Source organism: Peromyscus leucopus, chromosome 9 (assembly GCF_004664715.2).
Source record: "Peromyscus leucopus breed LL Stock chromosome 9, UCI_PerLeu_2.1, whole genome shotgun sequence".
Classification (NCBI taxonomy): domain Eukaryota; kingdom Metazoa; phylum Chordata; class Mammalia; order Rodentia; family Cricetidae; genus Peromyscus; species Peromyscus leucopus.
Window position 1 is genome coordinate 67,054,110 of NC_051070.1, and position 12,403 is coordinate 67,066,512.

Genomic DNA, 12,403 nt, shown 5'->3' on the forward strand with positions numbered 1-12,403 from the left:
ATTAGGAAAAGTGCTGCCTTTAAGGTTATTGATTTGCATCAAAAGAGCACCAAAATGGAGCTGTGATTTTTGTTAGTGGTGGAATACTTTTTTAGCATACACAAAGCTGTAGATTCATTCCCTAGTCAGACCCCTCAGGGTTAGGGGGGAGAGGAGAGAGTAGCAGATGGATAACCTGGTAGAGAAGAAAAAGATTAATGTATTCAGATGGATATGGGGATTTAGAAAGAATAGTTCCTTACCAACTGGGAAGAGCATGAGACAAAACTCAGTTTTTAAGAGCAGTCTTTAAATGAAAGTTTTTTTTTGTGTGTGTTGTTTCTTTTTTAAATGTGTCTGTATTTTGCCCGGGTGTTTGTCTTTGTAACACTTGTTATACCTGTTGCCTCGGAAGCCAGAAGAGGACATTGGATCCCCTAGAACTGGAGTCACTGATGGTAGTGAGCTGTCATAGTGCTGGAACCTAGGTGCTGGAAATCAAACCTGGGGTTCTCTGGAAGAGTAGCCAGTGCTCTTATTCTGAACTATTTTTCCAGCCCTCAAAAACAGTCTTTTTTTTTTAATCTCTGAGACAGGGTTTCTCTTAAGTAGCTTTTGGTGTCCTAGAACTCACTCTGTAGACCAGACTGGCCTGAACTCAGAGATCTGCCCACCTCTCCCTCCCAAGTGCTGGGACTAAAGGTGTACATCACCACTGCCTGGCCTCTAGCTCTGTTTTTTTTTTTTTGTTTGTTTGTTTTTTAATAAATGCAAACTGTCCTATAACTCAAGATGACCTTGAACTTCTAAGTATGTAGCAGGAGATGACCTTGATCTCCTAATTCTCCTACCTCCAACTCCCCAAATGCTGGAATTAAGTACATCACTATCCCCTCCTGCTGCTGCTGCTCCTCCTCCTCCTCTTCTTTTTTTCTTTTTTTTTTTTAAGCTTTTTAAAACATTTGGGAGTTTGGGGTTTAGGTTTGTTTGTTTTTTGTTTGTTTGTTTGTTTGTTTTTGTTTTTGAGATGGGGGTGGTTGTCTCAGTGTAGCCCAGGCTTACCTTAAACTTGACTGTGTAGTGGAGAATAAACTTGAACTCCTGATTCTTCAATCAAGTGCTAGAAGTATAGGCATACACTACTATGCCTGGTATAATAAATGTTCTCTACTATGTGGTGCCATATGCCTGTATTCTCAACATTTGATACACAGAGGCTGGAGGATCAAGAGTTCAAGGTTGTTGTCTGCTACATATAGTGATTCAAACTTTGGCCTGGATTTTATGAGATCCTTTCTTGTGGGGCTTTTACCCAACAAACCCCACAGTTCCCCAGAGTTTTCTTGAGTTCGAGCAGCAGGAAATACTAGAAGGATTTAGATTGTGCAGATAAACAGATAGAAAATAAAGGATAGCCTCGAGAGGGCCTGGAACCTGTTCCAAAGAGCCCTGACTGTCTCTGCCCTGGGGTATTTATAGAGACGCCAAGGGGTGGAGCCAAAGACCTCCTCCCCCAGCACAGCCAAGTGCAGACCATCTCAGACACCTGCACTCAGGCCCATGGTCCTAATCATCCTCTCTATGCAGATCTGCTGAGTAAAGCCACGAGGAACCTGCAAAGGGGCTCCCATACTTCTCAAACACCCCTCTCCTCTGTCACCAAAAGAAAAATAGAAAACATTGATGACTCATCTCTAAATCCTTTGGTAAATTCTTATTTCTGTTAGGATAAAATATAGGACTTTACTTTGTTTTTAATAGAGTCTCACTGTTGTCCAGGCTAACTCTGCATTTTGACCTCCAGTTTCTGGACTCAAGCATTCTTTATTTTTCCACAGCCTCTTTAGAAGTTAGGACTACAAACTGAACTTGTTTTTGTTTATTAATGTAGGAGACAGTTCCTAAGTTTTCCCTTTTTTTGAGGAGCAGGAGTTTGTTTTTTTTAAAACAGGCTTTTCTCTGTGTAGTCCTGGTTATCCTGGAACTTGTTCTGTAGACCAGGCTGATCTCCAACTCATGTAGATCTTCCTGTCTCTGCCTCAAAGTGCTGGGAGTAAAGGTGTGTGCCACCACTCCCTGGCTAATTTTTGTTTTTTTAAGGATTTTTGTGTGTATGGTTATTTTGTCTGTATGTATGTCTGTGCACCAAGTATATGTGTGCCCAAGGAGTCCTGAAGAGAACGTCTGGTCCCCTGGGAGTGCAGTTACACAGACTCCATTTGGGTACCTGGAACAGAACTCAGTGCCTGTGCAAGAGCAATATATGTTGTGCTTTTAAACAGATCCATGTCTCCAGCCCAATTCTTTGATTTTCTCTTTGTGTGTATGTGTTTATCTATTTATCTGTCTGTCTATCTATATTTATCTATTTATCTATGTCTGTCTGTCTGTCTATCTATCTATCTATCTGTCTGTCTGTCTGTCTGTCTGTCTGTCTGTCTATCTATCTTTTGGGCATAGGAACTTACTATGTAGTACTGGTTGGCTTGGAACTCATTATATAGACTACTCTGACCTGGAACTCATGGAGATCCTCTTGCCTCTGCCTCCCAACTAACCAGGTAATACAGTGTTCTCCAATCATAATTTTCTTATACAGAAATCCTTTTTTTTTTTTGAGACAAGGTCTCTCTATTATGTAATTCTGGCTGCCTGAAACTCCCAGAGATCCACCTGCCTTTTGAGTGCTGGGATTAAAGGTGTACCACCACGCCACGCTTGTATAGAAGTGTTAATAACCCTATTTTAAATAGGTTTGTTTAGATTTCACTTTATGATCATCATTCAACTGTCTAATGTTCATCCTCTATTGATTTCTTTAAAGTGGCGTAGAAGTTGCATATGGTATTGCATGCCTGTAATCAATTTCAGAACTCTGGACAGGGAGGCAAGAGGATCCCAAGTTTGAGGTCAGCCAAGACTACATAATGTATCAAAATATTATCTCAAAGCAACCAAACATAGTTGCTCCTGTGTATAATCTTAACACTTTTGAAGCTAGGGAAGGTGAATTGCAGTGATTTTGAAACTACCTTGGGTTACATAGTGGGTTCTAGTTTGGTGTAGGGCAGTAATTCTCAACTTAATGGTGCATCACTTTAGTGCAGTTCCTTGTGCTGTGGTGCCTCCCAGCCATAAAATTTTTTCTATGCTATTTATAATTAATTTTGCTACTTTTATGAATCGTAATGTCCCCCGTCCCCCCCCCCCCCCCCCCCCGAGAGAGGGTTTCTCTGTGTAGCTTTGCGCCTTTCCTGGGACTCACTTGGTAGCCCAGGCTGGCCTCGAACTCACAGAGATCCGCCTGGCTCTGCCTCCCGAGTGCTGGGATTAAAGGCGTGCGCCACCACCTCCCGGCGAATCGTAATGTTAATATCTGTGTTTTTCCATGGTCTTGGGTGACCCCGTGAATAGGTTGTTTGACCCTATCTCAAAAAACCACAAAAGATAAAGATTGAAAACAAAAAGAGGTAGCTAGAGAGATGTCTCAGCAGTTAAAGAGCACTGGCTGTTCTTCTAGAGGACTCAGCTTCGATTCTCAGATGTCTGTAACTCCAGTTCCAGGGGATCTGATGCCGTCTTCTGGCCTCCTTGGATACCAGCCGTGCATGTTGTACACACATACTTGCAGGCAAGATATTTATACATATAAAATAAAAATAAATCCTTGAAACAAAATAATAAGAAAGCAGTAGGACCTTAGCTCTTTTATGTGCCAGCAATAGACATTCCACTTTTGAATGTGAATGTACAGAAAAGGAAGGTTAAAAAATTGTAACATGTAGTAATATTTTGTAGATTTAATGAGACGTCAAGAAGAACTCAGACGCTTGGAAGAACTCAGAAACCAAGAATTGCAGAAACGGAAGCAAATACAACTGAGGTAAATTAATACCTAACATAAATGTATTTCATTGTATGGTTCATTGATAAAAGTCTCTTATCATTCAAGTTGTGAAAATAGTAAAAATATGGAAGAAAACTTTTATTTTGTCCACACATAATACAATTGTAATTCTTTAGCTGGTTAAGGACACTTTGCATATACTTTGGAGTTAAGTATTTATTTGATTTGATTTGATTTGATTTGATTTTATTTTTGGTTTTTCGAGACAGGGTTTCTCTGTGTAGCTTTGCGTCTTTCCTGGAACTCACTTGGTAGCCCAGGCTGGTCTTGAACTCACAGAGATCCGCCTGGCTCTGCCTCCCGAGTGCTGGGATTAAAGGCGTGCGCCGCCGCCGCCGCCACCACCACCGCCCAGCTTGGAGTTAAGTATTGCATGTAATTTATTGTAAGAATGCTCAGTGATTTGCCAGAGTTTTTCCAGAGATAGATACATTTAGATTGCTGTTTTGCTTGGTTTTGCTTTGAAATAGGTTGTCACTATGTAACCTAGGCTGGCTTGTCACTGCTGTTGTCTACCAGGTTGGCCTCAAAGTCTAGAACATTCACTTATTTTCCCCAAGTACTAGAAGTATAGGCTCATGCCACTGTGTCTAATTTCTGCAGTACCTGGACTCTTGTGTGGTAGATATATACATATACAAATGAGCCACATCCCCTGCTCAGGGAATGGACATTTAAAATCACATAGTTTTCAAAGCTTCAAAAATCATAAGTTAATGTTTTAAACAAAGCTATGATTGATGAAACAAACTTGAAATTTTTATTTTGAAATATTTATATTTACCATATAAAAGTAGTAAGGGGTAGGAGAGATAGCTCAGAAGTTAAGAGCACTAGTTGCTGGTTCAGTTCCCAGCATGGCAGCTCACCCTGTCTGTAACTCCAGTTCCAGGCGATCCTATACCCTCACACAGACATTCATGCAGACAAAACACCATCACTGGGCTGAGAACTATTCTTATACTTTCAATGTACCTCAGAGTTTGAGAACTCCTGAGGTGTATTTCCTACCTCAGGAGAACACTTCACAGTTTCTTTTTATGTAAACAGGTTCAGATCTTTTCAATTTGCAAAAGGAAAGGAAGCTTCTTCCAGAATTTAAACCTTATTTGATTCCAGCTTTCTCTTTTATCTCAATTTGTCAGCTAGGTGTTTGCATAGTGTGTATCCTATAGATACTGTCTCCCCCGCTTCCCACCCCAACAAGGAAGGCAGCAAAGCAAAACCAAATAATTAAAACCGAATAGAGTATGGAGAAGGCCCTAATTGTGACATACAATGTAACCCATGACTCTCCTAGAAATGAATGACATGGTCACACTGAAACGTGACTTAGAACCTGAGCAATCTTCCGTTTGCTTGGGTGGGTGGGTGGTAGGAAACAAGGTCTCAGATAGTCCAGGCCGGACTGTCTTGAACTAACTATGTACTGCCTTGAAAAAGAATGAACTTGAATAAGTTGAAGTTTGTAGACAATAGAATATTTGTTATGCGCTGTAGAGGAATGAACTGTGGAACTTGGAGAAGACATGGAAGGAACTCTGCATACTTATTGTTAAGTAAAAGAACACAATCGGAAAGGGCCAGATATTGTATGACTCCAATTCCCATGGAAATAGCAAGCTGGGGAAATGGGAAGATCATGTTTGTCAGAGGTTAGCGAATGGAGATGAAGATGTGGGATATTGTTTTAAAGATTATTTATTTCTTTGTGTATATGAGAGTGCCTGTGTGTATGAAGTGGAAGCCAGAGACAGGCACAGATTCCCCAGAACTGGAGTAAGTCTCCTTGTGGGTTCTGGAATCCAGGACCTCCAAAAAGCAGCACCTGCTCTTAACCTCTGAGTCATCTCTTAAGGAAATCAGATTTGTCAGGCAATACAACTGCTTTGTGTGATGCTACCTTTCATCTTTCTTTGAATCTACAGCATGCACACCAAAACTGAACCCTAACAGAAACATTGAACTCTGGATGATGGTGTGTCATTGGGGTTCATGGATTTTAACAAATGTGTCACTCTAGTGGACATGTTGACAGTAGGTTGTTGTGGGTTTGGCTATGGGACAAAGTATTTGGGAATTCAATCTACCACTCAATTCCCGCCCCCCAACCCCAGTGGGAGGGGGAGCTGAGGACAGAACCTTGCCTTGCGCTTGCTAGGCAAGCACTCTACCACTGAGCTAAATCCCCAACCCTACCACTCAATTTTTTAGGATCCTCAAAAAGAAAAGAAAACACACACAGAGACACAAAACTCCTTTAAAAAATAGTTATACACACATGCACGCATGACAAAGCCATACATTTATTCTGTGATTTAGTTTAAGGTTATAGGTTAGCACTTATCCACTGCTTTTTTAATATACTCTGTGTGTGCATGTGTGTGCAGGTGGTATGCATGCACGTTTGAATGTGTGCAGAGTCTCTACTACAGGCTGTCTTACCTGCTTCAGATTTTCAATGTGAGATCATAGGTGTGCCCCCCCACACTCAACATTGTATATTTCTTATTAAGTGAACAGTTTAGGAACTGTAGTATGAGACCCAGGTTTCTCACTGTTGGGAAATGAAGAAAGACAAGATGAATGCTGTATGCTGGATTACTCACTTATTAATGTGAGGTCAGAGGTTTCTAGTATTAATAGGTAGATGCAGAAGTACAAATATGTGATTAAACTAATATTTTTATAACACTATTCACTAAATAGCCCTAGAAGCAGTGATGTCAGCAGCAATGATCACATCTACTTTCAACATTCTTTTAAGTGACATTCCCTAATATAACAAAGCTAGGGCTTTTGGAGAAATTCTATCAGTAGTAAGGAAGTATTCAAAACAAGGGTAGATTATATCAAAAGAACCTGGAAGCCAACATGACAGAGCTTCTCATGGCCAGTTTCACCAATAGAAGGGAGGAAGGTAGAGAGGTTGAGACAGAGACACTGAGAATGAAATCACTAGCTTTCAAACCATAGAACAAAATTCCTCTAAGTTCCATACTGCTAGAAATAGTGGACAATTAAATACATAATGGAAAAAGAGCACCTCTTTGCAGTAGAATTTCATTTAACAAATTTAAATAAAAATAAAAAGGGATACAAAGTCACTGATAAGTATAGTAATTATGATAGAAAAGACAATTTTTGTTTTTGAGACAGTGTCTCAACTCTTTAGTCCATGGAGGTCCTCTCTATGTCTGGTAGTCTCTCTATGACTGGTAGTCTAGGTGTACTTTACCATACCCAGAAGGTAAGAGTTATTGACGAACATGAAGGTGTGCAAAACCTTAAACAACAGGACTTTTGCATACTGTTAATACAAATAAAATTTACATCATTACAGTTTATATAGTGGGAGCTAGAGAGATGGCTCAGAGGTTAAAAATACTGGCTACTCTTTCTCAGAGACCCCAGGTTCCTTTCTGACACCTAACTGACCAGCTAAGAATCATCTATAACTCCAGTTATAGAGGATCCAGTTCCCCCTTCTGGCCTCCTCAGGCATTGCATGCACATGGTGCACAGATACATATTTTAAGAAAATTATTTTAGTTGTATATAGTGTTAGAGAGATGGCTCAGTGGTGAAGAACGTGATCTCTTTAAAGTTTTTTATTATATTTTTTAGGTTTTATTTATGTGTATGGGTGTTTTACCTACATGTTTATATATCACGTGTATGCACGGAGTGCCCTTAAATACAAGAAGAGAGAATCAAAACTCTTGGGACTGGTTTGTTGTGTTGTCATGTTGGTGTTGGGAATGGTCTTCTGGAAGAGTAGCCAGTGGTCTTAATTGTTTAATCTCTCTGGCCTGATTATACTGCTCTGCAGAAGACCCAGATTATTTCCAGTACCAACATAAGGCAACTTTCAACCTTTAGCTTGAAAGGGGAATGAAATGCTCTGGCCTTCATGGGCATCTACACTCATATACCTATGCATAGACATTCACATATACATAATTAAAAATAAATCTTAAATTCTTGTATTAAGGTCAAGTGGAAAAATAGTAAATTTAAAGTAGAGATACCGTCAGGCAGTGGTGGCACATGCCTTTAATCCCAGCACTTGGGAGGCAGAGCCAGGTGGGTCTTTTTGAGTTCGAGGCCAGCCTGGTCTATAGAGCGAGATCCACGATCTCAAAAAAACCAAAATGATGATGATGATGATAAAGATGATAAAGATACCTAGTAGACAACATTATAACTAAATGTCAAAACTTTTCATTATCCTAATGAGACAGTTCATATCATGCATCTGTTGATATTTCTCAGTAAGGATATAGCATATGATATCTTCTTTGACATGCTTGCCAAATATGCATACCCTCATTGTTGGCAGAGAAAAAAAAAACTAAACCAATGCAAATTGAAAGATAGTCTACAAAATAATTGGTTCTCTTTAAAATAAAAAAAAAATGTGTGTATATGTGTGTGTATGATGTGTCTGTGTGCACTTGCCATGGTTAACTTGTAGAGGTCAGTGGATAACTTGTTGGAATCTTTTCTATTTTTATCATAAGTGAGGTCCAGGGATTAAACTCGAGTTACCAGCTTATAAGGGCAAGCACTTCTACATCCTGAACAGACTCAGTGGCCCTCAGTTTTCTTCAAAGTCAAAGCAGCTGCAGAGGTGGTTCAGTGATTAAGAACCATGTCCTACTTCTGCAGAGATCCTGGAATCGGCTCCCAGCACTCACATGGTGGTTCTTCTCTCTGTGACTCTAGTTTCAGAGTATCTGATGCCCTCCTTTGGCCTCTGCAGGTATGCACATGATATGTATCTATCACATATACATATAAACACACAGTAAAGCACTCATACACATGAAAGTAATAAATAAATCTTTTTTCTTTTTCTTTTTTTATTTTATTTTATTTTTTTGTTTTTGTGTAGCCTTGGCTGTGTTGGACTCATTTTGTAGTCCAGGCTGGCCTTGAACTCAGACTAACTCTGTTTTCCCAAGTGCTGGGATTAAAGATGTGTGTCACCACACCTGACTAAATAAATAAATACCCCCCTCCAACAGGGTTTCTCTGTGTAGCTTTGGCTGGCTTCGAACTCATAGAGATGCATTTTCCTCGGCCTCCTCAGTGCTGGGGTACTGGAATTAACGGCATGCACCACCACTGCTGGCCTTTTTTTTCTTTTTCCATATAAATAAATCTTAAAAGAAAATGGAAAGAAACAGCTTGGGTAATCCCTGCACTTGTACTTCAAAATGGAAGGCAGACACAGTAGAATATGGAATCTTGGGACATGGAGTAATCTGGAGGATGCAGTATGAAGGCAGAACTGAGAGACCCTGTCTCAGCAAGGTGGAAGGACAGAGGTGACTCCCCAAAAGTTAACTGTTGACCTTCATGTGTGGGTTGTGAAACACACACACACACACACAAATACAGAGTTAAAAAAAAAAAAACCACAATACAAAATTGATCATACAGTCATTCAAAGCCAGACATGGTGGCACATGTTTGTAATCCCAACACTCAAATCAACAAATAATTCCTTGAGAGGTAACAACAATAAAGTGAGTTTGAGGGTAACCTGAATTAATGAAAGTCTCAAAAATAATAAATAAGTAAATAATGCAGTCGCTTGCAAGCTTCCATCATTTAGCATTGCAGCCTCCCTGCTTCATTTCTTTTCATTGTGACTTCTTTTTATGTGCATGTGTCTCTATATATGCATGTGGGGTCCCACAGAAACTAGAATGGGGCATCAGATCCTTGAAGCTGGAGTTATAGGCAGTTGTGTGCTGCCCAACATGGGTGCTGGGAATCTAATTCTGGTCCTCTGCAAGAGCAATAACATCTTTAACTGCCAAGCCCTGCCTGGCCTTTCTTAGTAATTTTTTCCCCCTTCTCTTTTCCTTCCTTCCTTCCTTCCTTCCTTCCTTCCTTCCTTCCTTCCTTCCTTCCTTCCTTCCTTCCCTCCCTCCCTCCCTCCCTCCCTCCCTCCCTCCCTCCCTCCCTCCCTCCCTCCCTCTCTCTCTCTCTCTTTCTCTTTCTCTCTTTTCTTTGTTTCGTTTTGCTTTTTCAATACAGGGTTTCTCTGTGTAGCTTTGCAGTCTGTTCTGGGACTCACTCTGTAGACCAGGCTGGCCTCGATCTCACAGAGATCCGCCTCTTCCTCCAAGTGCTGGGGTTAAAGGAGTGTGCTATCACCACTTGGCTTTTCTGAGTAATATTGATGTTTTCTTTCTGTCTCTTATTTCTTTGAGATACTTGGTCAAAGCCTAGACATGTTTTCCCTGACACTGTCTTTTCATTCATCTGATGACACTCTGTCTTTTCATTCATCTGAGGCTCTACTTAAACCCTTTTCCACCATGTTGCTGATTTCTGACTATTCAGCTGCCTGCCTTCCTCTATTGAGGATACTGCCTGCTTTATTGGGATCAGACTCAAAAAACATGGCAGTTTATCTTCCCTTTCTCTGTCTCCTTCTGAGCAAATGAAGAGATTTATAAGTTCTTTGCCCTGTTTTTAAAACTCTTATTAAAATTGTCCTTGATCTTCAAAAATGGGGGCAAATTCTTAAAAGAGACTGAACTTTGAGAGGTCGGAGAGAAATAATTAGACTCCTAAGATGTTTCAGCAGTAAAGGACCTTTTTAAGCCTGGTAACTTGAGTTTAAACCCTGGAAACCATTTGGTGGAAAGAACCAGCTCCTCTCACAGGTTGTCCTGATTTGGACTTGTAAGATATAGCATATATCTACCCTAACCCCAATACATAAATGTGGAAAAGGAGAGATAATAATCAAATGCAGTGTGAAATTTTATGAAGGCCCTAAAACACAAGGAAGGAAGAGATGGGGACACTGGTGACAGTTGAATCAAAGGTTTGATGTACTTTGTGGCATGATAGCTTTGAAGGCAGGGAAGGAGCCCACCTGCTGGAAGAAGATGATGACACTCCTGTAACTTGTCCTCTGACTTCCTATGTACACTGCACACATAAATATATAAATAAAAATGGAAATCAAATCACAAAAACAAAAAATGGTGTTAATGCTAACGTTGTACCTGTGTTCATTCATAATGGTGGTTATTTGTAATACTAATACTATGCAGGGTTATATGAAGTCTGCTTTATAACTTTTCCATAAATCTAAAAACATTAGAAAAGAAAAACTATTTCAGTGTTGGGGTAAGGTAGCTTACAAAAGAAACTCTGCTTTTATGAAACTTAACACTACCTGGTGGCGCATGCCTTTAATCCTAGCACTCAGGAGGCAGAGGCAGGTGGATCTCTGTGAATTGGAGGACAGCCAGGGCTACACATGAAAACCCTGTCTCAAAAAACTAACCAACCAACCAAACAGCAAAAAGAAATGTGATGATGATTTATATCTGGGGAGATGGCTCAGTGGATACAGTACTTGCTGTGCAATCCTGAGGAACTCAGTTTGGATCCCTTAGTACCTACTAAAGCTGCCCAGGTTTAGCAGCCTACCTGTAACCCTAGTGTACAAAAGTGGAAACAAGGTATCTGTCAATGTGGCAAGATGGCTGTGCTGTCTGAATTCTGTCTTAAGCAAGAGACCCTGCCTCTCAGTAAATGAATTGAGAGATATTAAGGAAGACAGCTGATGGCATCCTTTGTCTTCCGTATGTGCCTTCTCCCTGTGCTGAGGTTACAGATGGACACCAGTGTGCCCGTCTTTTTTGAGAGGGCTGGGGATCTGACCTCAGTCCTCACACTCAGCTAGGCACTTTACCAGTTGAGCCATCACCGCAGGGCGTATTTCCTTTCTATTTTTAATATTTTGAGACAGGGTCTCACTCTATGTAGTAGCCCTTGACCAGCCTGGAATCTGCCAAGTAGACCACAGAGATCTGCCTGCCTTTGCTTCCTCATGAGTACTGGGATTAAAGGCATGTACCACAAGCCCAGTATTACAGACATGGCTTTTCTTGACATGTCTTCTCACTTATGCCAGGATGACCTTGAAGTTCTGATCCTCTTGTTTCCACCTCCCCAGTGCTAGGAGTACACTCAAGTACCACGGCACATCTTCTGGGAAGTGCTGAGCATCAAACTCAGGGTTTCATACATGCTAGGCAAGCACTCTACTAACTGTACTACATTGCCAACCTCCAAACGAAACTTAAAATGTATCCTTTGTTTATTTATTTGAAAAATCTTTATGTTGCGGTTGGAGAGATGGCTCAGCAGTTAAGAGCACTGGCTGTTCTTCCAGAGGACTCGGGTTCAGTTCCCAGCACCCACTTGGCAGCTCACAACTGTCTGTAACTCCAAATTCTGACACTCATACAGACATACATGCAGGCAAAACACCAGTGCACATAAAAAAAAACTTTATAAGTGTTTTGCCTGTATGTATGTCTCTGCACCACATGCATGCCCTGTGCTCTAGGAGGCCAGAAGGAGGATATTGCATTCACTGGAACTGGAATTACAGATGGTTGTGAGCTGCCATGTCGGTGCTGGGAATCACACCAACGTCCTCTGCCTGAGCCATCGCTCCTACCCCTTACATCATTC

The 12,403-nt window shown here is 40.8% G+C and overlaps 1 protein-coding gene across 2 annotated transcripts in view; it reads left to right on the plus strand.

Moving 5' to 3' along the window:
• Pspc1 (paraspeckle component 1) overlaps positions 1 to 12,403 on the plus strand; it is a 64,755-nt gene that overhangs the window by 19,891 nt on the left and 32,461 nt on the right. For both annotated transcript variants that reach the window (XM_028858133.2, XM_037208505.1), the window contains one exon: positions 3,778 to 3,862. In XM_028858133.2, coding sequence (XP_028713966.1) covers positions 3,778 to 3,862 — 85 coding nt within the window. The remainder of the gene's footprint in view (positions 1 to 3,777; positions 3,863 to 12,403) is intronic.